Genomic DNA, 27592 nt, shown 5'->3' with positions numbered 1-27592 from the left:
GCCTGAACTCTGGGCCTGGGCGCTGTCCCTCATCTCTTCAGCTCAGGGCTAGTGCTCTACCACTTGAGCCACAGCGCCACTTCCAGCTTTTTTTCTTTTTGCTTATGTGGTGCTGAGGAATCAAACCCAGGGCCTCAGGCATGCAAGGCAAGCGCTCTACCACTGAGCCACCTTCCCAGCCCTAAAAACAGCTTTTATAACTAGCTTAATAAAATATGAAAGCGGATAGTAAATACCACTTGATTTGCCCTTTTAATATAAAATGGAAGGCTAGGTAAGCTAATTAGTTTCTAGGGTTTTTTTTAATGCTTGATTTTAAGGAACCATGGAAACCCTATAAAGCTAGATACCATTTATATTTTTCTTGAATGATTAACTCATAACCATAAGGGAAGGTTGTGATCAGGTATCATAGGTCTGATGCTAATGTTAGCTGTCCTGGAGTCAGCTGAAAGCCCACAACTGTAATGCAAGTGAGGAGAGGAACAAGTTTAAACACATTAATTCTGTAGCCCAGTATATGCCTGAGCACTTTTACCTTCTTTGTGAGAGTGAAACAGTTGTTCTCTGTCCCCTGAAAACCTCATGGGCAACCATACACAGGGCTTACATAGCTAAGCCACATAGCATAAAATAAATGGTAACTTTTTTTTTTTTTTTTTTGGGTCCGGTCGTGGGGCCTGAACTCTGGGCCTGGGCGCTGTCCCTCAGCTCTTCAGCTCAAGGCTAGCACTCTACCACTTGAGCCACAGCGCCACTTCCGGCTTTTTTCTTTTTGCTTATGTGGTGCTGAGGAATCGAACCCAGGGCCTCAGGCATGCAAGCAAGTGCTCTACCACTGAGCCACCTTCCCAGCCCAATGGTAACTTTTTTTGAGTGGAAAATACAAGTTGTTCATCTGATCCTGGTTCTCAGTTTGTAACGGCCAGTTTTCATTTTTTAAATTTTTTTTTTTTTTTTTTTGTCGGTCGTGGGGCTTGAACTCTGGGCCTGGGCGCTAGCGCGTCCCTCAGCTCTTCAGCTCAAGGCGAGCGCTCTACCACTTGAGCTACAGCACCACTTCCGGTTTTCTGGTGGTTTATTGGAGATAGGAGTCTCACGGTCTCTCCTGCCCGGGCTGGCTTTGAACCGTGATCCTCAGATCTCAGCCTCCTGAGTAGCTAGGATTGCAGGCGTGAGCCACCAGCGCCTGGCTTCATTTTTTAAAATTTTTTATTGTGATTAAGTGATTACATAAATTCCATAGTATTGTGAGATCGTGATACTTAAAGTCACAAACACATTCTAACCTTCATGAAGCAAATTGCCATTATTGTGGTCTATAAAGTTTGTGAATTCTGTGAGTTTTGGTACAACTATATCTTCCACATCCGTTGACATGTACATTTCTTTCCTTTTGCTTAGTGTTAGCTGTTCCCTCTATCGCTATTATTCCCTCCCTCCCATCGCTGCCTTTTGAGTTGCTTAGTCATTTTCATCAATGTCCAGTGCAGCTGATGGGTTCCTCTGTTGTATGTTTTCCCTGTTTCCCTCTGATTCTGTGTCCTCCTCCTAGTTTCTCTCAGATGTGCGCATATATACCATATATGTGGTATATTATGATAGGACAAGATGAGTGGAGGTCCTTTTGTTTCTCGAGTCCTGTTTACTTTGTTGTACCCCCTTACATTTTGTGTTTAACATCTACATATCAGGGAGACCATGTGCCATTTGTCTCTTTGCTCTTGGCTTACCTCAAAATGATTTTTTCTAGTTCCATCCATATCCCTGCGAATGCCATTATTTTGCCCTTTCTAATGGCTGCACAATATTCCATTGTTTATAGGTACACAATTTTTGGATCCATTCATCTGTAGTGGGGCATCTGGGTTGTTTCTGTATCTTGGCTATTGTGAACAGTGCTGCAGCGAACATACTGGTGCATGTGTCCTTGTATCCTGGTTCCTGTTACTTAGGGTAGATGCCTAGGAGTGGTATGGCTGGGGAGGTCTATAGTTAGCTTTCTGAGGTACCTCCAGACTGTTTTCCAAAGTGGTTGTATTAGTGTATATTCCTACCAGCAGTGCAGTAAGATTGCTCTTTTCTCTGCATCCCCTCCTCTGCATCTCCTCCAGCATTTGTGGTTGGCTGAACTTAGGATAATGGGCCATTCTGACTGGGGTAAGGTGGTATCTCAGGGTTATTTTTATTTGCATTTCCATTACAGCCAGGGATGAACATTTCCTCATGTGTTTCTTTGCCAGTTTTATCTCTTTTTCTGAGAAGTCTCTCTTTAATTCCCTGCCCATTTAGTAATTGGTTTGTTAGGTTTGGGAGGGATTAGTTTCTTGAGTTCCCTGTATATACTGGATATTAGGCCCTTGTCTGATTTGCTGGTAAATATTTTTTCCTAATTAGCTGGCTGTCTTACTAGTTTTGTTGCTATGTTTTTAGCTGTGCAGAAACTTTTTATTTTAAGGTAGTCCCATTTGTCCAGTCTCTCTCCAATATGTTGTGACCCTGGGACTCTGTTCAGGAAGTTACTGTCTGTGCCTATAAGTGCAGGTGTTTCTCCTACTCTGTCCTGCAGTAGTTTCAGAGTTTCAGGTTTGATGTTAAGGTCTTTAATCCATTTTGAGTTGATATTAGTGCATGGTGACAGGCTGGGGTCTATTTTCAGTTTTCTTTATGTGGCTGCCCAATAGTAGAAGAGGCTATGCTTCTTCCACTGTATGTCTTTGGCTCCTTTGTCAAATAGCAGCTGACTGTAAGCATGTGGTTTTATTTCTGGATCTTCTAATCTATTCCATTAGTCTTCAGGTCTGTTTATGTGCCAGTACTAAGCTGTCTTTGTTATTATGGTTCTATAGTAGAGTTCAGCATCATGATCCCCCCATCTGTATTGTTTTTTAACTTAGAATTGGCTATTCTAGGTCTTTTGTTGTTCCATATGAATTTTTGGACTTTTCTCTATTTCAGTAAAGTACGTCATTGGGATTTTAATGGTGATTGTATTGAATTTGTATATCAATTTTGGCACTATGGCTATTTTCACTATATTAAGTCTACCTATCCAAAAACATGGAAGATCTTTCCATTTTCTGGTATCTTCTATGATTTCATTTTTTAAGTTTTTAAAGTTTTCATTAAATAGTTCCTTTACATCTTTGGTTAGGTTAATTCCTAAATATTTTATTGTTTTTGAGGTTATTGTGAATGAGGTTGTTGCCTTGATTTCCCTTTCTGCTTGTACATTATTGGTGTACAGAAAAGCAACTGATTTTTGTGGGTTTATTTTGTATCCTGCTACTTTGCCGAAGTGGTTTATAAGTTCTAAGCATTTGGGGGTGGAGGTTTTGGTATCATTGAAGTATAATATGTTATCTGCAAATAGGGATAGTTTAACTTTTTCTTCCCTATGAGGATGGATCCCTTTAATGTCTTTTTCTTGCCTCATTGCTCTGGCTGAGGATTCCAGAACTATATTGAAGATGAGTGAACAAGGCATCCTTGCCTTCTTCCTGATTTTAGGAGAATTGGTTGTAGTTTTTCTCCATTAAGTATAATATTAGCTATTGGTCTGTCATATATGGGTTTTATTGTTTTAAGGAATGTTCCTCCTATTCCTGTTTTCTCCAGAGCTTTTAACATGAATGAATGTTGTATTTTATCGAAGCCTTTTCCATGTCAATGGAGATAATCATGAGGTTCTTTACCTTGGATCTGTTGATGTGATGGATTACATCTATTGAATTACCTATGTTAAACCATCCCTGCATCTCTGGGATGAAGCCTACTTGATTGTAATGTGTGATAAATATGTTTCTGGATTCTATTGGCTAAAATTTTATTGAAGAGCTTTGCATCTGTGTTCATCAAGGAGATTGGTCTGTAGTTCTCTTTTTTTGGTTGGGTCTTTGCCTGTTTTGGGGATGGATGAGTGTGATATTGGCTTCATAGAATGAGTTTGGATAGCTCTCCCTCTGTTTGTATTTCTTTGAAGAGCTTGAGGAGTATGGGTATTAGTTTCTCTTTAAAGGTCTTATAGAATTCCATAGTGAATCCATCTGGACCTGGGCTTTTCCTTGTTGGAAGACTTCTGATTGCTTCCTCTATCTCATTGTAAGATCTTGGTTTATTTGATTTATTTCTTTTTGGTTCAGTTTGGACAATTTGTGTTTCTCTAAAAATCCATCCATTTCCGCTAGGTTTTCCTTCCTTAGTGAGTATAGATTCTGGAAATACTTTTTTTATAATTGTTTGTATGTCATGGGTATTTCTTGTAATTTTTCCTGTGGCAGCCCTGATCTTATTGATGTGGGTCTCTTCTTAGTCAATCTTGCCAGAAGGTCCATCAATTTTATTGACTTTGTAAAAAAACAAAACAAAAAAAAAAAACCCCAGCCTTTTGTTTTATTAATTTTATTTATAGTTTTCTTAGTCTAATTTTAGTTCTTACTTTGGTTATCTTGCTCCATCTAATAAGTTTAGGTTCAATTTTTTTCATGCTTTTCTAGCAGTTTTAGTTGCAACATAAGATATTTACTTGGTCTGTCTCTATTTTTTTGGTTTGTGCACTGAGAGCAATAAATTTGCCCCTCAGGACTGCTTTTGGTGTGTCCCACAGGTTTCTTTGTGATGTATATTAATTTTCATTAAATTGTAGGAACTTTTTAATTTCTTCTGTTTCCCAGGTGTTGCTCAGAAGTGTGCTGTTCAATTTCCATATATTTCAGTAATTTCTACAGTATGCTTCGTTATTAAGAACCAGCTTGATTCCACTGTGGTCAGATAGAATACAGGGAATTATGTCAATCCTCTTGTATTTGCTTATATTCCTTGTATGAACTATGACGCAGTCTATTTTGGAGAAAGTTCCATGGGCTCCTGAGAATGTGTACTGGGTTGTTGTAGGTTGGAAAAATTGGTAGATATCAATCAATTTCTCTTGAGCTATGGCATCATTTAATTCGGAGGCTTCATTGCCAATCCTCTGGTTGGTTGACCTGTCCTTTGGTGAGAGTGGAGTATTAAAGTCTCCTAGTATTATTGTATTTGGATCTTTTCTGTAAGTCTGAGAGTATTTGCTTAACAAATATTTGGGTGCACCGGGGTTTGGTGAGTATAAGGTAATACCCTTTTCTTGGATTGTTCCCTGTATTAATATGTAGTATCCTTCTTTGTCTTTTTGTATTGATTTTAATGAAAAGTTTATTTTGTCAGATATCAGGATGACAACTCCTGCCTTCTTGCTGGGAACATTTGCATGGTAGGTCTTCCTCCATCCTTTCACTAAGAGTTTGTTTTTATCTTTGGCTGTGGTCTCTTGAAGGCAACAAATGGATGGATCTTGTTTTCTGAATCAATCTGCAGTTCTTTTTCTTTTGATTGGTGAATTGAGCCTGTTAATATTCATGCTTATTATAGAGATGCAGTGTGTTTCCTGTCATTTTCCTGCTTTCCTAAGTTTTTCTTCTTTCCTTCTGTGCTTACTAAGTTGGACTTCTAGTAATATGTCTGATGTGGATCCCTGATCTTGATTGTTTTCTTCAGGTTGTGCTCCTCCTCTTAGTATTCTTTGAAGTGCGCTTATTGTTTATGAATTCATTTAGTTTTTCTTTACTATTAAAATTCTTACTTTCTCCATCGAATGTGAATGGGTATACCAGTCTGGGTTGCTGGGTATACCAGTCTGGATTGGCAGTTATTGGTTCTTAGGTCTTGGATGGTGCTTTCTCAGGCTTTCCTTGCATTCACTGTGTGGAGAGATCTGCAGTGATTCTGATTTTTTTTCCCCATTATCATATATAGCTCCTTCTTTGTTTTTGCTGCATGAAAGATTGTTTCTTTATTATTCAGATCTATCGTTCCTCCTGAGATCCTGCTTGTTATGTGTTCTGTATGCTTCTGTTATGTAGGTAAAATTTTCTCTTTTAAGATTGGGGAAATTTTCAGTGATAATCTTATTGAATAGGTGTTGCATTCCTTTATTCTGGTTTCCTCACCTTTGTCTACCCCAATTATATGAAGGTTAAATTTCTTGGCACTGGGGCTGGGAAGGTGGCTCAGTGGTAGAGCACTTGCTTTGCATGCTCGAGGCCCTGGGATCGATTCCTCAGCACCACATAAGAAAAAAGCCGGAAGTGGCGCTGTGGCTCAAGTGGTAGAGTGCTAGCCTTGAGCTGAAGAGCTGAGGGACAGTGCCCAGGCCCCGAGTTCAGTCCCACGACCGGACCCAAAAAAAAAAAAATTTCTTGGCACTGTCTGCTTGTTCTTGGACTTCCCTTTGGCATAGGTTAAGTGTTATTTCCATATCTGTGACCCTTCCCTGCCCCCCAGTTTCTACATTTTGTCTTCTGTATCCATTATTTTATTTATAGTTTCATCCACTCTGTTAACTATGGCTTCCATTGTGATTTGCATGGAGGAAATTGAACCACTTATGACTTCTATGTTGGTTCTCAGAGTATTAATCTCATTTATTAGCAAGGTGTGTATACTGCATCTATTTTTGGATGCATCTCCTGTTTGAAATCCTGCATCCCTTTGGATAATTCGTTTCTTTGTTCTTTAAATTTCTGACCAATTTCTCACTATAATTCTTGAGTCATTGCTTCTAACATTTCTTGAATGTATCGTTTGTCTTCCATTCCTGGTTTGCTTTCACTGGGGCTCTTCCCTGGGTGGCTGCTTGCCTTCGGGGGTGGCTTGCTATCTTGGCTATTGATGAATCTTGTAATTTTTCTCTGTGGTTTTTCCGCCTGGGGATTCAGGGGTTATTGGAGACTAATCTGAAACTCTGACTGTTTTGGTCAATAAGTGGCTGTCTTTACTTGGTTCTGGGTTGGTTCCTGGATAAATTGATGAAGCTTCTTCTCGGCCCTGGGTTGGCTGAGTCTGTACCTGGTCCTCCTTGGGAAAGAGGCTGACCTCCAGCTGCTAGTATGACCCATGTAGGACTCTCAGCTGTCTGCTCGATATCACAGGCAGTTCCCGCCTTCAGTCAAGGAGTAAGCCTAGACTGCTCGTGGTCCCTCCTAAGGGTGCTCCTGGCAAGACCAGGTGGGCTGGGTATATTCTCCCAGTTGCTGGAAACTGCTATGAGTTCCTGACTATAATCAGGAACTGGCGGTCTGAGCTGTCCAATCCCTAGCCTGGGATATACAGGTCAGGCTCTGGTGGGATTTGGGCTTCTGGTTCTCCTGTCTTCGACACACAGGTCTTTTGCCGTCAGAGTGCGGTTCCCACAAGGTGAGGTTCCCTGCTTTTCCCCCTCTTCCGAGGCATGCACTTCTGACTTCATTTGGGACAGGTGGGTTATGCAGCTCAGCCACCCAATCCCCAGGCCTGGCCATGGCTCCCCGTCCTCAGCCTGGGACACACTGGTTGGGCTCAGGTGGGACCTGTACTGCTGGGTATCCTGCCCAGGGTATTCAGCCCATGATACAGTTTGGATTTCTTCTGTTGCTGGCTGCTGTGGCCCATGGGGGCTGTTCCCAGCTTGAGCATTGAAGCTCCCTCCCAGGGCCGCCCTTGCTCAAGCTTGGAGGGCTGGGTGTGCTCCATGCACGGGTGGGGCACTTGCACAATTCCCAGTTTTAGTGGGACCTGTAGTCTAGGTGGTAGGGGGAGGGGTCTGGTTCAAGTTCTGGGGGTTACCAGCAGCACTGGTCTCCTTTGTGTGTGTGTGTGTGGGTGGGAGGGGCTGCCCCCTGTGGGGTACTCACTTATTCTGGAACTGGTTGGGAGCTATCCAGCAGTGCTATGGCAGATCACTGTTTCTGTGCACTGCAGGTCTCTGGTTGCCACCCTGTTCCGCGTTCGATTGCGATGATTGTGGGCTGGGCTGTGTGGTGGTGGTGGTGGCTCCGGTCTGTGTTTCCCACCATCTCTGCCTCTGTTTATGCTGTCCAGGTTGGCGCTGCGGGCGTTTTTTTTGGGCTAGCCTCCTGTGTACCGCTGTGGTTCTGGGGGTGGAGGGGCGGGCGGCTTTTGGAATGGCACGGGGTTGCTCTGCCAGTGAGGGGTCGAGGAGGGGTCTTTCTGCAGGTTCTGTGCTCTGAGGATTCTGTCTCTGTTGGAGCTCTCTGGGTCAGGACCCGCATCTTGGGAGTCTTCTGTACTGGCATTCTGCGGGTGGACCCTTGTAGTTCTGGGTCCCCTCCTCTACCCCTCCCCCTGCGGCCGTGGGGCTGGAGGGTTTTGGTGGGATGGTGGGGGCCGCTCCATTGGTGAGGGGTGGGGAAGGGTCCTTGTGCTTTCTGTTCTAAACTTTTTTCCTTTTTTTTTTTTTTTTTTCCCATTCTGGGTGTTTGCCTTTTTGCTGTTGTCGGCCTCTTGGGGAAACTGAGTCTTGGAACTTGAACTCTAATTGGTTGGAGAGACCTGTGGTATTTCTACTGTTCTGTCACCATGTTGGCCCCCTTAACTTTTCATTTTGAGAAAAAAATTTATACTGTTTTCAGTCTTTTCAGTGTTTTAAGAAAACATTTTTTCTTTTTACTTCCTGTATAAATCTTCACCTTTTAGTGTTTTAGAGGTCTGTATTAAGTATTCATAATCTTTTTGCTTTTTTTTCCCTTGACTCCTTGTAGCAATAACCATTATAGCCAGTTGAGTGTTAATTGCTATTTTATCTTTTTCATTTGAAGATGCTATTGACATTTTTCTAACACTAATAATGTCAAATTTATTTCATTTGCCTACTTTATTGTACACTGTCATTTTTACTTAGTTTGAAATGTAGTGAATTAGGATAGGTCTTCATTTTAACAATATTTGGGTTTGAACTTAGAGTCTTAGACTAGCTATAGAGGTGTGCACTTTACCCCTTGAGCCACTTGAGTCACATCATTCCTTTTTGTGTTGGTTACTTCTTGAGATAGGGTCTCACTTTATGCCTGGAGTTTTACGTCCCTTTATGCTGGCCTAGATTTTAGAACTTTTGTTAGCACTTCTTTGAGTTGCTGGGATGATAGGTTTGCCAACCATTGGTTGAAATGGAGTTTTAACTTGAGCCATGATACTTCAATCTCTGTCGGATAGCTGAGATTATAGGTTTGAGTCACTGTGCTCGATTAACTTTATATTGACACTTCTATATTTGAAAATGTCGTTGGTAATGTGGTATGTAATGTGTGTGGAAAAATAGGCATTATTTTTTGTCAGTCGTGGAGCTTAAACTCTGGGTCTGGGTGCTGTCCCTCAGCTCAAGGCGATCACTCACTCTACCACTTGAGCCACAACGACACTTTGGTTTTCTGATCGTTTATTGGAGATAAGAGTCTCACAGAGTTTCCCGCCCAGGCTGGCTTTGAACCTCGATCCTCAGATCTCAATCTCTTGAGTAGCCAGGATTACAGGTGTGAGCCACTAATGGCGGCTTCCTTAGATATTAAGATTTAAATAGATAATCTTGTTTTAGTCATTCTAATATAGTACATCTCAATTTCTTGTACAAAAAGGATGATGTTGAGCCAAAAGATCTTCATGAATTACAGTACTATACTAACATTGCACATGGAAACCAGTATCACACAGAATTTTTGCAAATTCTCTTAAATGGTATATGTGTTTACATTTATCAGGCAGTGTGTGCACGTGTGCGTGCGTGGTCAAGGGTGGCCATTTTGCCCAGAATACATTATCAAGTCTTTTTTGATTGATTAAAAATTAAGCAATTAAAAGATCTTTATAAGCCTAACATTTTAATAATCATTTTGAGGGTTTTTTCCATAGTTCGAGATCTCTAACTGAAATTGTATTTATAAATTGAGCGTTCTTTTTTTTTTTTTTTTAAAGGTTGTGGGGCTTGAACTAAGGGACTGGGTGCCTAAGTTCTTTTGGGCAAGATTAGCACTTTACTGCTTTGAGCCACATCACCACTTCTGGTTTTCTGGTGGTTAATTGGAGATATATGTCTCAGGAACTTTTCTGCCTGGGCTCGCTTGAACTGCAATCCTCAGACCTTAGTTGCTAGGATTACAAGTGTGAGCCTCTAGTGCCTGGCTGAGCATTCATTTTAAAGTACTTAAATTATCTGACAAATCTTTCCCAAGTACTTAATTCTTCTAGATCTAGTATTTATGAATTTTTTAAAATTTGAAATATAATTGTTCAGCTCAAAATCATAAATCTAAACCTGGTGTCTTAAGTTTTTAGATATTAAGTAAATTAAATCGGCAGCCAGGGAAAGAGAGAGCACCACAAGGTATTCGGACAGGCTGCCTCCAGTCAAGTTGGAAGCCTACTCAGCCAGGGGGGAAAAGGGGTGGAACCACTCACAGCCACAACTTATCAAGGCCAGGGGCAGAGATGCTGTTCTGATCTCAGGATGGGGGTGCAGAGAGGTGACTGCCTCCAGGTATGCCAATTACCTAGGTGAGGCAGGTACTTAGCCAAGAGGAGGGAGGAGTCTGAGCTGCCTTAGGGTGGACCTTACATTTAATATGCAGGGTTTCTTTATTCCAATATGTGAAAAATCAAATCTATATCCATATGTCTACACTCAATGAAAGTATTAATCTGAGGGATTGATTCACTTTTTCCCTAAATATAATTTATACTCTCAACTAACTTAAAGAAAACTTACTGTCTGTGTTCTGAACTGCCTAGCTCTTCAAGACCTTTTCAGTTTTTGTAGTTTAAGGTTTCCTTTTGCAAGTTAATTTGGTGATCATTTCAAATGGCTTAGGCTGTGTTTTAGGAAAACAAGTGACATCTGGAGCTACATCTGGGATGATTTTCATCATGAAAGTGGGGGTCACTTGAGCTTTGCATTCTTTTCTGAAAGTGGCCCTGAGACCCTATCTTCCAAGTAGGGTGGTCTTTGAGCCTGCTACTCTGGTGTTCTGTGTTACTTCATCTTCAGATATGATGATGATGGGTCTGCAGTCATATTGCCTGACTTACTGTGATCAATTTATATATTGCTTGATTCTGGGTAATTTTTTTTCTTTCTTTTTTGTTTTTGCCAGTATGGGGAATTCAGGACCTAAGCACTGTCCTTAAGCTGTTTTTTTTGTTTGTTTGTTTGTTTTTGTTTTTAAACTAAAGACTGCCTCTCTACCATTTGAGGCACAGTTCCACTTCTGGCTTTTTAGCAGTTAGCTGGAGATGAGAGTTTAAAGACTTTGTTGCCTGTTTTGGCTTTGAACCATGATCCTCAGATCTCAGCCTGCTAGGTAGCTAGGATTACAGCTATGAGCCACTTGTGCCTGGCTGTTTTGAATGCATGGTGTGTTCTTTTTTCTTTTCGTGTGTGTGTGTGTGTGTGTGTGTGTGTGTGTGTGTGTGTGTGTGTGTGTGTGTGTGTGTGTGTGTGTGTGTGTTTTAATTGGCAGGCTATAATTAGTTTTTTAAATTATCTTTAGTAGATGTACAGAGGAGGTACAGATTAACAAAGCAGGTCAGTGTTGGCCCCCTACACCATTCTTGCCCCTTTTTGACCCACCCCTTCCCTTTTCTTAATTTTGTGGTATGCAGTGAATTCTTTTTTTTTTTTTTTTTTTTTTTGGGTCCAGTCGTGGGGTCTGAACTCTGGGCCTGGGAGCTGTACCTCAGCTCTTCAGCTCAAGGCTAGCACTCTACCACTTGAGCCACAGCACCACTTCGACTTTTTTTTTCTTTTTGCTTATGTGGTGCTGGGGAATTGAACCCAGGGCCTCAGTCATGCAAGGCAAGTGCTCTACCACTGAGCCACCTTCCCAGCCCTGCAGTGAATTCTTGACTGACTGCATTCTCTCCCCTTCATCCCCCACCACCTCTTGAAACATCTTCCTGATGCTGATTTTGTTGGACTTTGACCTGTCTTTAGAATGTGCCCATAAGTCTATAAGTAATCATGTTAGGCAGTATGCAAGTGTTTAAAAATGAATTAACCGAAGTGTGATAAATTTTATGGAGAATTCAAATAGTATAATTTTTTAGTAATACTGTTTGTAACCAAGAAATACTAATAGTTTTAGAGACTTGATTCCCTTTACATTTAATTGTTTTGGGTCAGGACTACAGAGATGATCACTATAATGGTGCTATATCAGTTTACTGAAAACTGAAGTATGTGAGTCAAACCAAAATATCAAGCTACTTATTCGTTGTAATAACAAGTTTTAAAAGGTGAGGACAGATGTTGCCTGAAGAAAAGTAATCAGAAACTGAAATGACTAGAGGCTTGTCCTGGTATGCAGATACTCAGAGCAGTGGGTTATGTAATTCAGATGGGTTACAGCGATCAACTGATTAAACTCCTGTGACAATACTGTTGGTGCTGTTCCTTAGAACCTGATGGATCTTCAGGGCAGAACTTAAGCAACAGTAATACTTGTTTTCTGTAGTCCACTGTTATCTGGGAATTATGCCACCATGTTTGCTGACTTTCTTCACATTTTGCTCATTCTCCACCATGTAAACTCTTAACTTTTCTGTCATGACCCAGTGAGACAGGGAGCAACACAAAAATGGAGACAGGGCCATGCCACTGAGGTTTGGGGGACCAGGGGACCTGTAGCCTTCCGATTTTAACAGATTCCAAAGTTCCATTAACCAAAGTTTTTATTTGTCTTATGCAAGGAAGTAAGATACAAACTTCAACAATATTTTGTGTACAAATATTTATACTAGAGGTATGCAACCTTTTCTCTTCTTTTTTCTCCTTTTCTTTTCTTTTCTTTTGTCTTGTGAGTCGTGGGGCTTGTATTCTGGACCTGAGCACTGTCCCTGAGCTCTTCAGTTCAAGGCTAGCGCTCAACCATTTGAACCACAATGCCACTTCCAGTTTTCTAGTGGTTAATTGGAGATTAGAGTCTCATGGACTTTCTTGCCTGGGCTGGCTTTGAACCACAATCCTCAGACCTCAGCCTCTTTAGTAGGTAGGATCTTAGGCGTGAGCCACCTGTTCAGGGTCAAAGTGACCTGCTTATTCTGGGAAGGAGAGCTAAACAGTAAACAGTGTACAATTTGTGTAAACCTAAGTCTACCCTTAGGCTCCCACACAGTTCTGGGTAGAATCTGAGTTCCTGTTAAGCCAGGACTGATTGACCTTTCCAGGAAAACTCTCAGCATTTGGAGAGTGTGTTGGGAGAAGACATTCCAAACTCCCAATCATTTTGGGGTCTCAACAGCTTGGATTTTTCAGGCTCTCATACTTTTAAATGTAGAAATCTTATAACTATCTCCAAACATAGCTGGGAAGGCTATAATTTTTGAGTTTCATAAACATTTAAGTATTTTAAAATAAGACTATCACCTGTGTTGTATTTGCTTTTATAGTTATTGTTTTAAGACCATTCTAAGTTTTAATGTCCACTTTTCTGGAGCACACTGTTTGTATCCTAAGTAAAAGTTAGGATAGAGACTATAAATAATGTAATACCTTAGCTCTGTGACATTGACTGTATATCAGCAAAATAATTTTTAACTATCTGGGCCACAGTAGGACAAAAGAAACAAAATGAAAGTATTAGAAATATTAACCTAAATTTTTTCTCAACAAATAGTCAACATAACCATTTGGGGTATTTCATATTTTTTTTCATATTGAGTCTTTGAAAATTCAGTAAGTGTAGTGTTACTTTGTTCTCATTGCATATTAAGCTATATCTCAGATGTTCAATAACCACATAGCCAGTGGCTTTTATATTGGGTGTTGAAGTCTTAACCTTTGCAATTTCCCACTAGTAGCATAATTGCCTTTTTATGTAACCGTGTTTTAGATTCACATTTCTAGTTGAATAAAACATATTCTTAATGTTTTGTTTTTATTTTCTTTCTCTTAAAGGCCCTTCCTTCTTCCATGATTATAGTAGCAGTTTATTGTCCTGTGGTAGCTGCTGTTTTCATTGTTCTGAAGATGGTCAACTATCGACTACACAGAGCTCTTGATGCTGGAGAAGTTGTAGATAGGCGTGCAAATGAGTTCACTGATCAGCGAGCCAAAGCTGAACAAGGCAACTGTTCAATAAGAAGAAAAGACAGTAATGGACCAAGGTAAGGAAACCTGTTTACTCTGTAGTATATGGTATGTCTATGATAACGTACTTACTGTACTGTGATTATTACTTTTATATGGTTTTTAAGGCAATATCAAGTCTTTACCACTGTAGATATGATGACAGAGTTAATACTAGGGCAAGACTAACTGGTATGTTTGAGAAATAAGTATCGTTGGTCTCATTACTAAACTAAGCTACGTGGTTACTAACACCCAAGACCAAAAGCCAAGGAAATACAGCCTAAAGAATAATGAAACAGGGGGATTGCAGGGGGAGGATGGGAAGAGATGGGAAGGGGAAACAAAGGAGGAGGCTACAATGCTTGATAAGAAATGTACTCATTATCTTGCCATGTAATTGTAACCCTTCTGTACAGTATTTTCACAATAAAAAATAAATAAAAAGAAAAAAAAGAATAATGAAACGTGTTATCTAAGTCTCAGCACTTAAGAAATAGTCAGGGATTGGTGGCTCAGGCCTTTAATCTTAGCTGGTTCATATCTGTAATCCTAACTACTTAGAAGGTTGAGATCTGAAAATCACAGTTCAAAGCCAGCTGGGGCAGAAAAGTCCGTGAAATTCTTATCTCCAATTGACCACCAAAAGCTGGAAGTGGAGTTGTGGCTCAAGTGGTAGAATACTAGCCTTGAACATAAGTTTAGGGACAGAGCCCAGGCCCAGAGTTCAAGTCCCTGAACTCACAACACACATACACACTCACATACACTTACACACACACACACACACACACACGTGTACACACACACACACATACACATATAAACAAATATATAAATATACAAGTAGAGAACTCTGACCCCAGGCCCAGAGTTCAGGCCCCACGACCGGACCTCCCAAAAAAACAAAAAACAAAGGGGCTTCAATTCACATTAATTTATGAGTTCAATTTATATTCTTTTTAAAAAATTACCTTAAGGAATTACGATTCAACATTTCAGCTTAAAAGTGCAGTACATATTGATTGTTACCACCCCTTTCTTTCATCATTGTCCTTCATCCCCCCATCCTTCCCCTTCTCTCAGTGTATATTCTTAATCTTGGAAAACTGTCCTCAAACTTTATGAGGCTAACTTTTTAGAATTTGTGACTGAGTAGAAGTCATCTCCTGGAGACTCAGCTGAAGTATTCACACGTAGCTTAGTCACATTGTAATATATTTCCTTGGATTCACCAACTTTGTCTTTTCAACAGAGGGATCTATTTTATTTAGAGACAGAAGTTTCTTGTGACCTTACAGAAATAATAGGTATAACTAATATAAGTCTCAAATTTTATGTGAACATTTGACATCTATTTAAACTCATTCAGTCTTCAAAACAATTCTGCAGGGTAGGTGCTTTCAGCCTTCCTGATTTACAGTTGTGGAAACCAAGGTGAGAAAGGTTCAGCAATCCCAAAGGCTGAGGCTCTAGAGTCCATGCTTTGAAACCACTGTGTCATGATTCTACTCAGTATGATATCAGTGACTTAAGGTGTTCATAACATAATGAGAAATAGATGTCCTCTGTTTAGGTATGTAATTATTCCTGTGCATTCTCTAGTGCATTGGAAACCTTTGTTTATCCTTTTCAATTTTATTTGTTCTCAAGTGGCACCAGTGGCTCATACCTGTAATCTTAGCTACTCAGGAGGCTGAGATCTGAGGCTCTCAGTTCAGACCCAGCTTGGGCAGGAAACTCCTTGATACCTTATCACTAGTTAACCACCAAAAAATCAGAATTGGACCTGTGGCTTAAGTGGTAGAATGCTAACCTTGAGCACAAAAACTCAGGGACAGCTCATAGGTTCCGAGTTCAAGCCCTAGGACCAACACACAAACATTATGTTCCTTCTCATCTGTTATGTGATTACCTTGTTTGTTCATTAAGCAAGTATTTTACTCTTGTAATATTAATTATCTTAATTATCTGTTTACATTTACAAGCTTTTTAAGTTTAAGGACTTCACTTTTCTTTTTTTTTTGTTTTGTTTTGTTTTTGGGTCTGGTCATGGGGCCTGAACTCTGGGCTTGGGCGCTGTCCTTCATCTCTTCAGCTCAAGGCTAATGCTCTACCACTTGAGCCACGGCACTACTTCCGGCTTTTTTCTTTTTGCTTATGTGGTGCTGAGGAATCGAACTGAGGGCCTCATACATGCAAGGCAAGCGCTCTACCACTGAGCCACTTTACCAGCCCTTCACTTTTCTTTTAAATGACCATATTTCCCAGATTCAAATAGTTTTGCCATTTAATTATTGTGATGAGCAGTTTGATAACCCTGAGTATATAATATTTGGACAAAATTGTAATAGATGCCTCAATGTTTAATGTTTTTGTTTTTAGATTACTAGCGAATTAGAAGTATTTTTCTTGTTGCCATTATATAATTATTTTTCTTATTTAATATTATTATTTATCATATGTTATTCTGTGACTTGTATTTTTCCCATTGGTAGTAATTTTGCTGTTGATTTAGAGAAAACATTTATTGTAGAATGTTAATTCTTTATATTCAGTATCAAATACTTTCTCTTGGTTTACAACATTTTTTATTTATATACCACTTTTTTTTTTCTTTTGGTTGGTCATGGGGCTTGAACTCTGGGCCTGGGCGCTGTCTCTGAGTTCTTCAGTTCAAGACGAGTGTTCTACCACTTGAACCACAGCACCACTTCCTATGCCACTATTTTTTAGTGTGGTCTGTTCTGTATTTGGTGTGTGTGTGCGTGTGTGCATGTGTGCTTGTGCACGTTTGGGCCTTGAATTCAGGGCTTTGTGCTCTCACTCAGCTTTCTTGCTCATGACTGATGCTCTGTTACTTGAACACTTCTAGCCTGGCATTTTTCTGGTTACTTAGAGATGGAATCACATGGATTTTTCTGCCCTAGCTGGCTTCAGACCATAATCCTCCAGATTATGCCTACAGATCTTAGCCTGCTGAGTAGTTAGGATTACTGGCGTGAGCCACTGGCTCCCAGCTTCTGTCTGTCTTTGATGTCAATTTTTGTAAGAGTTTTACATGTCGGGGCTGGGAAGTTGGCTCAGTGGTGAGTGTTTGCCTCACATGCATGAGGCCCTGGGTTCAATTCCTCAGCACCACATTAGCAGAAAAAAGCTGGAAGTGGCATTGTAGCTCAAGTGGTAGGGTGCCACCTTTGAGCTGAAGGGCTGAGGGACAGCACCCACGCCCAAAATTCAGCTCCCACAGCCGACCAAAAAAAAAAAAGAAGGATTTTTACATGTAATATATTGTGCCTCTGGTATCTGCTAAGAATTGTTTTCATGGCAGCCTATTGACACCAAAGTTTACCTCAAGTATTTAGTGGTAAAGTATTTACTCGTTGATACACTTCTGTATACTATCAACCATCCATCTATAGATTACATACAATATGGAATACAGTGTAATGCTGTGTAAGTAGTAGTTGTACTATATTGTTTAGGAGTAATGATAAGAAAACTATGTCTGTTAGTACAGATCTTTTTATTTTGTTTTTTTTTTTTTTTTTTTTCGGTCGTGGGGCTTGAACTCTGGGCCTGGGCGCTGTCCCTCAGCTCTTCAGCTCAAGGCGAGCGCTCTACCACTTGAGCTACAGCGCCACTTCCGGTTTTCTGGTGGTTTTATTGGAGATAGGAGTCTCATGGTCTCTCCTGCCCGGGCTGGCTTTGAACCGGGATCCTCAGATCTCAGCCTCCTGAGTAGCTAGGATTACAGGCGTGAGCCACCAGCGCCTGGCTTGTTTTGTTTTTTTGATCCATGTTTGATTGAACCTACAGGTACAGGACCTGAAGTTGTTTTTTGATTTATTAATGGCAAAATTGTAATGTCACACTGTTACTTTATTAGTTATATACATTACAAATATAACCTAGTTAGTTTGTGACTTGTCATTTTGCTATTCCTATGGTTTCTTATGATTAGCCTACATTGTTAAATTTAATAAAAATTTTCATCTTAAATAGAATTACTGTGTTTTAGGAAATTACTTCCTACATAAAAATTGGGGAAAAAAACCCTTCCATATTGTCTTCAAGATTTCATGTTTCTTTATTAGATTTAGATTTCAGTATTATCAGAAATTATTTTAGTTGGTAGTGTCATATATGAACTCAGACTTCATTTTTCTTTATAAACAACTACTTGTTTTCTTCAGTAATCTACACTATTCTCTTTGCCATTAACTAAGTTTCCATATACAGTAGTATGTGGGCTCTTTTCTGTGTTTGGCAGATCTGGTGTCTGTTCCTGCTTCCTTATCACACTGTTTTAATTGTTCTAGCTTTATAGCATGGGTGACAGTGGCTTGTGGGGAAAACCTTCTCTATTGTTTTTTTGGGGGCACAACTTTTCTCATTTTGGCTTTTTGTTTTTTGATATAAACTTTAAAATTTACAAGGAAAGGTCTTTAAAAATTCAATATTATTATTACAATTTCTTTGAATTTCTGCTGAATGTTTATATCATTTCAATATTAAATCACTCCAATTACTTTGAATTTCAGATTTTCAGCAAAATATTTATCATTTTTAAGATAATTTACTAAATTATTTTATAATTTTTCTTCTATTCGAAAATACTTTAAAATTACATTTTGTTTATTTCTCTCTTACATATAGTTTACTTCATAGCCAACAATTTTTATTAAACTGATACTTGGTTTAGAGGTTATTTCTTGATTTTTTGCAAATGACAGTTTTATTTCTTCCATTCTCGTCCTTATTCATCTTGTTTAATTTTTTCCTTTGGCTATGACTGTAACACCAGGTTAAGTTGAAAAAGCATGTTGTATATCCTTTCCTTTTTTTATAATCTTAAAAAAAGTGTTTTAAAGTTTCACACTTAAGCTAAGAACTTTGCTGTAGGTTTTTGTTATTGATATCTCCTCTTCCTCACCCTACTACTTGTGAGTCTTACAATCTATTCTGAGGAAAGAAATGAACAGGAAAATGTATAAAATCATTATGCTTAGTACAATGAACAATCAGTCAGTTGCAAGAATGAATGAATATAATAGGATTGCTTGAGCCTTATGGTTTTCATTGATTTTTCTTGCATGGTACATCAGTTAAAAATGCTTGAATTTTTATCATAGACAATGATTCAATGTATATTGTACATTTTTAAAGCTTCTGGAGAAGTTAGGGCACTGAATTTAAGGATTTAAATGCAAATATTTTGGAGATAGACCACACTTGTAATAACACTTGTAATATTATAAACTAAGGATCCATTTAGACCACATGATGTTAAGTTTCCTGAGAGAGATTTATTCTGTTTAAGGACTTTGTTTTTATTTATCCATATTTTTTCCGAGCATTACACTCTAAATTAGATTTATAGACTTTGCAACATAATGACTCAGTAAAGTTTCTGAACAGAAATTGAACATGAGTAGCAAATAACCAGTTAGTTTATGAAATCTCCACTGTAATTTAGATTAGACCCCTCTGCTTTTCGGCCTTTCCCTGTACCTGGTTTTTTTCTTTTTAACAGATGGGGAAGTTAAGGCATAGAGGTAGAGATTCCCTGAATTTGGTGTATTGCTTACTGCAGTAGACCACTTTGCTTCTGAGAATTATAAACTACTATACTTTCCAGGTATGTGCTGAAATCTCCATTGCTAAAAATCTGGACATCTTGCTAATTACAAAAAAGAATCCTTAAAAAGCCATTCACATGCTTAGCTATATTTAGGCCACCTCAGGTTGGCTGATAGGTCACAAGGTTACATGTAATGTAAGTATATTACATGTAAAAATCTTACAAAAATTGACATCAAAGACAGATACAAGCTGAGAACCAGTGGCTCACATTACTAATCCTAGCTACTCAGGAGGCTGAGATCTGGAGGATTATGGTCTAAAGCCAGGTAGAGCAGAAAACTCTGTGTGACCTTGTGACCAAATCCTTGTGAAGAGAAGAGCAAAGTATGGAAATTTTATTAGAGAATTCTTAAAATAGTAGCACTGTCCCCTTTTTCCTTGGTCTTTTTTTGTTTCTTTAATACCACTTTCTGTCCACTTGATGTTGGCCATTGGCCAATATTGGATATAGATCATTGTTTTTCCCCTAGGGATGATTTTTGCCTCTCTGGACATTTGGCAGTGGAGGGAGATAGATTCAAGTGGGGGATGCTGCTAGTGCTTAGAGAGGTAAAGACTAGGGATTCTGCTAGCTATCCTAACATACATAGGGCAGTCCTTTACATCTTGAATTATGTGGCCCCAGGGCGTCAGTAGGGCCAAGGTTAAGAAACCCTGTTCTAGATATTGATGTTTACTTTTCAATTTTGAACTAGACAGAGAAGTATGTAAAAAAGTAGACAAGTCTTGCCTATGACTACTAGATAAATAAAATGCTGTCCATTCATATAGTAGAATATAATTTAGCCTTTAAAAGGAATCAAGTATTGTGCAGTACAATGTGAAGGATCCTTGAAAACATGGTAAGAGAAAGGAGTCAGTCACTAAAGATTATATACTATATAATTCTGTTGCTATGAAACATACAGAGTGAGTGGTTGGCTACTTCTGGGAGGGTGGAAAGGGTGAAGGAACAATGGCTAAAAGAGGTTTTGGGTTTTTGGGTTTTTTTTTGGTCATGAGGGTTGAACTCTGGGCCTGGGTGCTTTCCCTTAGCTCTCTGGCTCAAGTGGTAGAGCGCTAGCTTTGAACTCAAGAGCCACTTTGGTTTTCTGGTGGTTTACTGGAGGTAAGTGTCTCACGGATTTTGCTGCCTGGGCTGGCTTTGAACTGCTATCCTTAGATCTCAGCCTCCTGAGTAGCTAGAATTACAGGCATGAGTCACTGGCACCCGACTAAAAGAGTTTTTGAGGCAGTAAAATGTTCTAAATTATAATAATGCTTTCCCAACTACGAATATGCTAAAAATCACTGAATTATAATTGTAAGATTTCTGAACTATATGTCAATAAAATTGATACACATACAAATAAGACAAGATGAAGACTCTTGATCCTTTCTGTGATGTTACATATTTAATTCTTTCATATTTGTTTTGCCCTCTATCCTTTTGTTCCTGTAGTCTGGCTAAGAGGATGCATTCGAGCAGCAATCACAGTAACAATGCTGGTTATTTATCATCTATAACTTGGTGTGGTGATAGTGATTTAAACTGTTATTTGGCCAAGTCATAAAAAATATTCTCAAGATAGCCTATATAGCTTGTATGAGTTAACACTGAACAGTTAAACTAGCATTTGCCATTTACACATGGGCATTTGTGCATTGAATTGACCATTAAATTTTAACTAATTTTTAAAGTGCATGCGTGCGTGCGTGCGTGTGTGTGTGTATGTGTGTTTTCTGGTCCTGGAATTTGAACTCTGGGGTCTAGGCGCTGTTCCTGAGCCTTTTTGTGCTCAAGGCTAGCGCTCTACCACTTTAGCCAGAGCTGCACTTTTGACTTTTTGGAGTAGTTTATTGGAAATAAGAGTCTCATGGACTTTCCTGATGAGGCTGGCTTTGAACTGCAATCCTCAGATCTTAGTCTCCTGAGTAGCTAGGATTACAGGTGTGCGCCATCAGCGCCCAGCTGTTTTCTCTTTATAAATAAAAATATGGGGGGGGAATGATGGGGGCACGGGGGGAGGATGGGAAGGGGAAACAGAGGAGGAGGCTTTAGGTATGTCAGGATGCAGAGGTGTAAACAATCAGCTCGTGGCTCTGCTTTCCTCCTTTTATCAAAGTCCTCTTCTGTTAGCTTTTTGTACAGGCTCTTATGGTTGTAAGAAGGCTGTAGCTGCTCTAGGCTTTAAGTCTGCATAGACATTCCTAACCCAGTTTACAATAGCTTAAGTTTGGGGTTTGTGCTTATTTTAGAATTAATCTCAGTGACCAAAAAGTTGGCTCTAATGACTTTGGTGAGGAGATAAAACTCTCCTAAGCCTAAGGGGATAGAGTTAGCATTACTCAGAATCCTGTAGCAACAGTTTGGGATGAGCAGGTTGGTTTATAAGAATTTTGAAAAAGCCGGGCGCCGGTGGCTCACGCCTGTAATCCTAGCTACTCAGGAGGCTGAGATCTGAGAATCGCGGTTCAAAGCCAGCCCGGGCAGAAAAGACCGTGAGACTCCTATCTCCAATAAACCACTAGAAAACCGGAAGTGGCGCTGTAGCTCAAGTGGTAGAGCGCTCGCCTTGAGCTGAAGAGCTGAGGGACAGCGCCCAGGCCCAGAGTTCAAGCCCCATGACCGACAAAAAAAAAAAAAAAAAAAAAAAAGAATTTTGATAGCTTTTTTTTGGTTAATAAGGAGGTATATTAGATGATGAGTGGCAAGACAGTTTATGTCTTTATAATATCCAGCCTATGTACTAAAACTTCTACCTTGTATTTACAAAATGGGGTACTTTATATGCCTGGTAAAATGAATAAAAACATTTGGGTAAATAGGGTAAATAAAAACATTTGGGGCTTGAACTCTGGGCCTGAGCGCTGTCCCTCAGCTCTTCAACTCAAGGCGCTCTACCACTTGAGCCACCACTTGAGCTACTACGCCACTTCCGTTTTTTTTCTGGTGGTTTATTGGAGATAAGAGTTTCATGGACTTTCCTGCCCAGGCTGGCTTTGAACCACGATCTTCAGATCTCAGCCTCCTGAGTAGCTAGGATTATAGGCGTGGGCCACGGACATCTGGCCTAGGATTATAAGGTTTTTAAAAATTTGTGCCAATCTTGAAACTTGAATTTAGGGCCTGAGTACTGTCTCCGCTTTTGTGCTCAAGGCTTGTACTCCACCACTTGAACCACAGCTCTACTTCCAGCTTGTTGGTGGTTAAATGGAGACAAAAGTCACTCAGACTTTACTGTCTGGACTGGGCTTGAACTAGGCTCCTCAGATGTCAGCTTTCTGAGTAGCTAGGATTTCAGATGTGAGCCTACTGGTACCTGGCAGGATTATAAATTGTTTTAAGAGTTATGTTTCCATGGAAACATTACATAATATTTTCTAATATTTTGAAATTTGGTGAGATTTATTGTTTCTCTTTTCCCAATTCTGGGTTTCCACTGTTTCTAAGTATTCAAGATGGGCTTTACTAGCTCTTTAACCCTAGTATTTAATGCCTATTGTTGTTGCATAGCATCATTTTACTTTTTTAGGTTTCACCTACTAACTTAGCAAACACTAATTCTTAGATTTCCAGTTCTGTACAACAGTATCCCAATTGAGTTCTGTTTACTTAAAAAAATGCATGCACAAATGGTGTAACCAGGATGACTGTTCTTCTGTACTTCATCATTGTGTCATGCAGCTTAGTCATAGACTTATCTCATAGAGACATCACTTAATGTGATATCTGATTACTTTCTATGTTTATATTTGGCCAATTTCATTTTGCTCTAGGCAAAGGGCAAAATTTATTTGCAAGAGTAGTTTTACGACCCAAGTAATGATATTTTTATAATGCTATAGTTATACTTAAGGCTACTTTCTGATATTGGATTGGGTATAAACAGTTTGTAAGAGCATGTGATGTGGTTATTAAAAAGTTCCAACTTTCAAATGTGCAAATGAAGAATTATCGTATTTTGCTTCCCTACTTTTAAAAGTCAGAACATTTAGTTTTACTCAAAATACTTAAAATAGTTGGTGTCAGAATAACTTAAAATAATTGATGTCAGAATAATGATAACTATTCTATCTTTTTTAATTTTATTTTTTCACCCAGTGATCCTGGTGGAGGGATTGAAATGTCTGAATTTATTCGAGAGGCCACCCCTCCAGTTGGTTGCAGTTCCAGAAATTCTTATGCTGGGCTTGATCCAAGCAACCAGGTAGGAACCTTGCAGTTTTATTTTGTCTTTTCCTTTTTCCCTTGAGGTAATATGAGTTAATTCTCAGGTCTATAACAATCAGCTCATGTTTTATCTTTTTATTTTTATTTTTGCAGTTTTGGGGTTTGACTCAGGGCTCTGGCTTGCTAGGCTGGCACTCAACCACTTAACTTCTGCTTTTAGGCCTGCTTTTTTGTTTATTATTTTGGAAATGGTGTCTGGGGAACTTTTCTTCCTGTGTTAGCCTTGAACTTTGATTCTCCAGATCTCAGACTCCTAGGATTATGTCATGACTCATTGAGTGATGTTTATTTTTCTGATGACCATTTAAAAAATTTATATCATCTTTATTAATATTTTTATTTTAACTGAGTTTTCATGTTAATAAGTACATATTTACATGTACTTATATAAATACCTATTTAGAACCTACATATAGTTGTAATGAATCAACATAGTTGGATTGAATGCCTTAGAAATTTAGTTTCTAGCTTGCTTTATTATTTGTCTTCATGTTATCTATATTAGAATGGTACAGATATCTATGAGAGTTTAAAAGCCTGGCAAAAAAATCCATATGAACCAATTGAGGAAATGTTATGATAAAGTAACAGGTAGAGTGTAGATCTTCTTTTAATGCTTTTTATTGTTTTTCTGCTATATAATGTTTACACTTTGCTGAGAGTAATTTACAGATTTTGCTCTCATTGTGTCTAACCTTGGCTCTTCCACTAAAGTTCTCTCACTTGTCCAAATGGCTATTTCAGCTTGTCTTCTTAACAGACATCTTTACTAGTTAAAGTAAAGGAAACCTTGGGAGAATTTTGTGTAGCTGTGAAATTCAGTGATCATTATGCAGGAGAAATTGCTGATTTCTATCCTGGTCTAGTCTAGACCTTGTTTCTGGGATTTCTTCACTCCAGCATTCCTGTTTTTATATACATAACTTTGTGGATTGAAAGTATACTTCCTGTTTCTTCCTTTCTGATCCAGTGGAAGATTTAGTTCTTATACTCTGGCTTAACTGTAACTAAGCTTGAAATTTCCCGCTATTCTTCAAATTTTCAAGGATATTATAGTCTACCTGTGGTAAAGACCTATGGTTGACGCATTCTCTGGCAGATGGGGCCCTTATTGTTTATCTCAGTTCTTTGCTTTTGGTAGTATATGGTAGTTTATAAGCCTCTACAGAAGTAGATTTTCCTGTTTCTCCTGTGTAATATATTGCCTTGTGCAAAGTGACCTTCATTAATGATTGCTGATTATCTATGTAATTAAACTTTAGAGGTGGAATTGGACTTGGTCCTTTTCTTAACAAAAAAGTAGCAGACCTAAGTTTCCTGGCTTTATATCATAGTGTTCAACTCTTCTATATGTTGCTCTGTATTATATAAGGCCAGTATTATTTAAAATGGCATATTTTATAAATCAGAAGTATTTTATTTTGTGATATATCTTGATAGAGGATTAGTATTTATTTAAATTGTAATTTCATGATTCACAATTCAAGTAAGTGAATAGTAGTGACTGGTTTCAGTTGTGATTTGAGTATAGAACAGAACAAATAGGGCCTTAAATTTGTATCCTTTCCATCATAAACTGATAGAATGGGAGATATTAGTGTGTTAAAAATAAAAAGTGAAGGGCCAGGTGCTGGTGGCTCACGCCTGTAATCCTAGCTAGTCAGGAGGCTGAAATATGAGGATTGCGGTTCAAAGCGAGCCTGGGCAGGAAAGTCCGTGAGACTCTTTTCACCAATAAACCACCAGAAAACCGGAAGTGAAGAAACAAATATTATGAAAAAGTATTATGTTGGACACATTAATTACGTTGAAACTTTTCTTCTGTTTTTTTTTTTTTTTTTGTCGGTCCTGGAGCTTGAACTCTGGGCTTGAACACTGTCCCTCAGCTCTTCAGCTCAAGGCGAGCGCTCTACCACTTGAGCTACAGCGCCACTTGTGGTTTTCTGGTGGTTTATTGGAAGTAAGAGTTTCACAGACTTTCCTGCCTGGGCTGGCTTTGAACCGTGATCCTCAGATCTCAGCCTCCTGAGTAGCTAGGATTACAGGCATGAGCCACCCGAGCCCGGCACATTGAAACTTTTTAGATTTTACAATCCTTGTTTGAAAAAATGTTACCAGTATCCTCTATCCTGTGGGGGTGTTTGTTGTTGGTTTTTTAAAAAACCATGTGCTTTTCTCAGTTTCTTGTAATAGAATATGAAATCATTTAATCCTTAAATACGGCTACATGTTTTATATTCTTGGCCTTTTTGTTAACAAATGTAGAAAATATCAGATTACACTAGGAAGGTATCCTTCATTTTTCCAGGGATATTTTGGAGAGTCATGCCTTAAAAAATTATTATTTTTTTTTGTAGAAGGTAGGGTAAAAGAGCATAGTAGTGGTGAGTTCTAGGCACCATTTCTTTTGGAACTGACCCCATAATTGTTTTAGTGAAAGTCTCCTCTCCTCTTGCATGTATTTAAAACATATGTACATGCACTAAATATATAGCATACTAAGTAAAATTTCCTTTATAAAATAATAACTCTTAAGCTGGGTGCCTGTGGCTCACACCTGTAATCCCAGCTACTCAGGAGGCTGAGATCTGAGGATCACAGTTCAAAGTCAGCCTGGGCAGGAAAAGTCCATGAGACTCTTATCCCCAATTAACCACCAGAAAACCAGAAGTGGCACTGTGGCTCAAGTGCTAGAGCGCTCACCTTAAGCTGAAGAGCTGAGAGACAGCACCCAGGCCCACAGTTCAAGCCCCATGCCCCCCCCCCCCCCCGCTCCCCCCCAAAAAATAGTAACTTTTTTTCTTATTATGAAAGTACCGTACAGAGGGGTTACAATTACATGGGCAAGGTAATGAGTACATTTCTTATCAAGCATTGTTGCCTCTTCCTTTGTTTCCCCTTCCCATCCCTTCCCATCTCCCCCTCCACTCCCCAGCCTGGCCAAAGTTGTAAAGTTTGTTTTTCGACATAATGTCTTATATATCTCATTGTTACAATGGGTCCACCTGTATCCCTATTTAAACAATTTGTTTTTTCCCTTACCTCCACAAATTATACCAACATCAAATACAGTGAAAACAGGTTATACCGTGGGAGAGGGACATACAAAGCAACAAAGAAATCATCTTATAAATATGCTAGAAACAATCGCAAGAAAGAAAAAACATTTGAATCCTTATCTTGGGGTTCATTTCACCTAACATCAACTTATCTGAGCTTTTCTGCTTGTCTCAGTCATATACTAGTAATTGCAAATAAGGGAAACCATGGGACCTATGTTTCTTTGGGCCTGGCTTACTTCACTTAATACAATTTTTTCCAAGAATGGGGCAATATCATTCTTTATGATTCAGGCATAGAATTCCATTGTGTATATATACCACATTTTCTTGATCCATTCATCTACTTAGAGGTATCTGGGTTGGTTCCCTATCTTAGCTATGGTAAATAATACTGCAATAAACCTAGTTGTGATGGTAGCTTTAGTGTGGTCTTGTTTTGATCATTTGGGTAAATGCCCAAAAGTGGGATTGCTAGGTCATAGGGGAGCTGGTAAATATGGAGGTTATTGCACTTTATGGATGTTAGTTTTTTGTTTTTTGTTTTTTTTTTGCTGATCCTGGGGCTTGATCTTTGGGCCTGGGCGCTGTCCCTGAACCTTTTTGTGCTCAAGGCTAGCACTCTACCATTTGAACCACAGTGCCACTTCTGGAGGTAAGAGTCTCATAGACTTTTTTGCCCAGGCTAGATTTGAACTGTGATCCTCAGATCTCAGCCTCTTGACTAGCTAGGGTTATAGGCATGAG

At 39.2% G+C, this 27592-nt stretch overlaps 1 protein-coding gene across 6 annotated transcripts in view; it reads left to right on the top strand.

The window, feature by feature from the left end:
- Pcnx1 (pecanex 1) overlaps positions 1–27592 on the top strand; it is a 167411-nt gene that overhangs the window by 31308 nt on the left and 108511 nt on the right. For all 6 annotated transcript variants that reach the window (XM_042692870.1, XM_042692872.1, XM_042692871.1 and 3 more), the window contains exons 2-3: positions 13757–13965; positions 23658–23763. In XM_042692870.1, the coding sequence (XP_042548804.1) occupies positions 13757–13965; positions 23658–23763 (315 nt within the window). The remainder of the gene's footprint in view (positions 1–13756; positions 13966–23657; positions 23764–27592) is intronic.

This window comes from Dipodomys spectabilis, unplaced genomic scaffold, assembly GCF_019054845.1.
Source record: "Dipodomys spectabilis isolate Male_0828 unplaced genomic scaffold, ASM1905484v1 ptg000157l, whole genome shotgun sequence".
NCBI classification, from domain to species: Eukaryota; Metazoa; Chordata; class Mammalia; order Rodentia; family Heteromyidae; genus Dipodomys; species Dipodomys spectabilis.
This window is presented reverse-complemented; position numbering and strand designations above follow the sequence as displayed.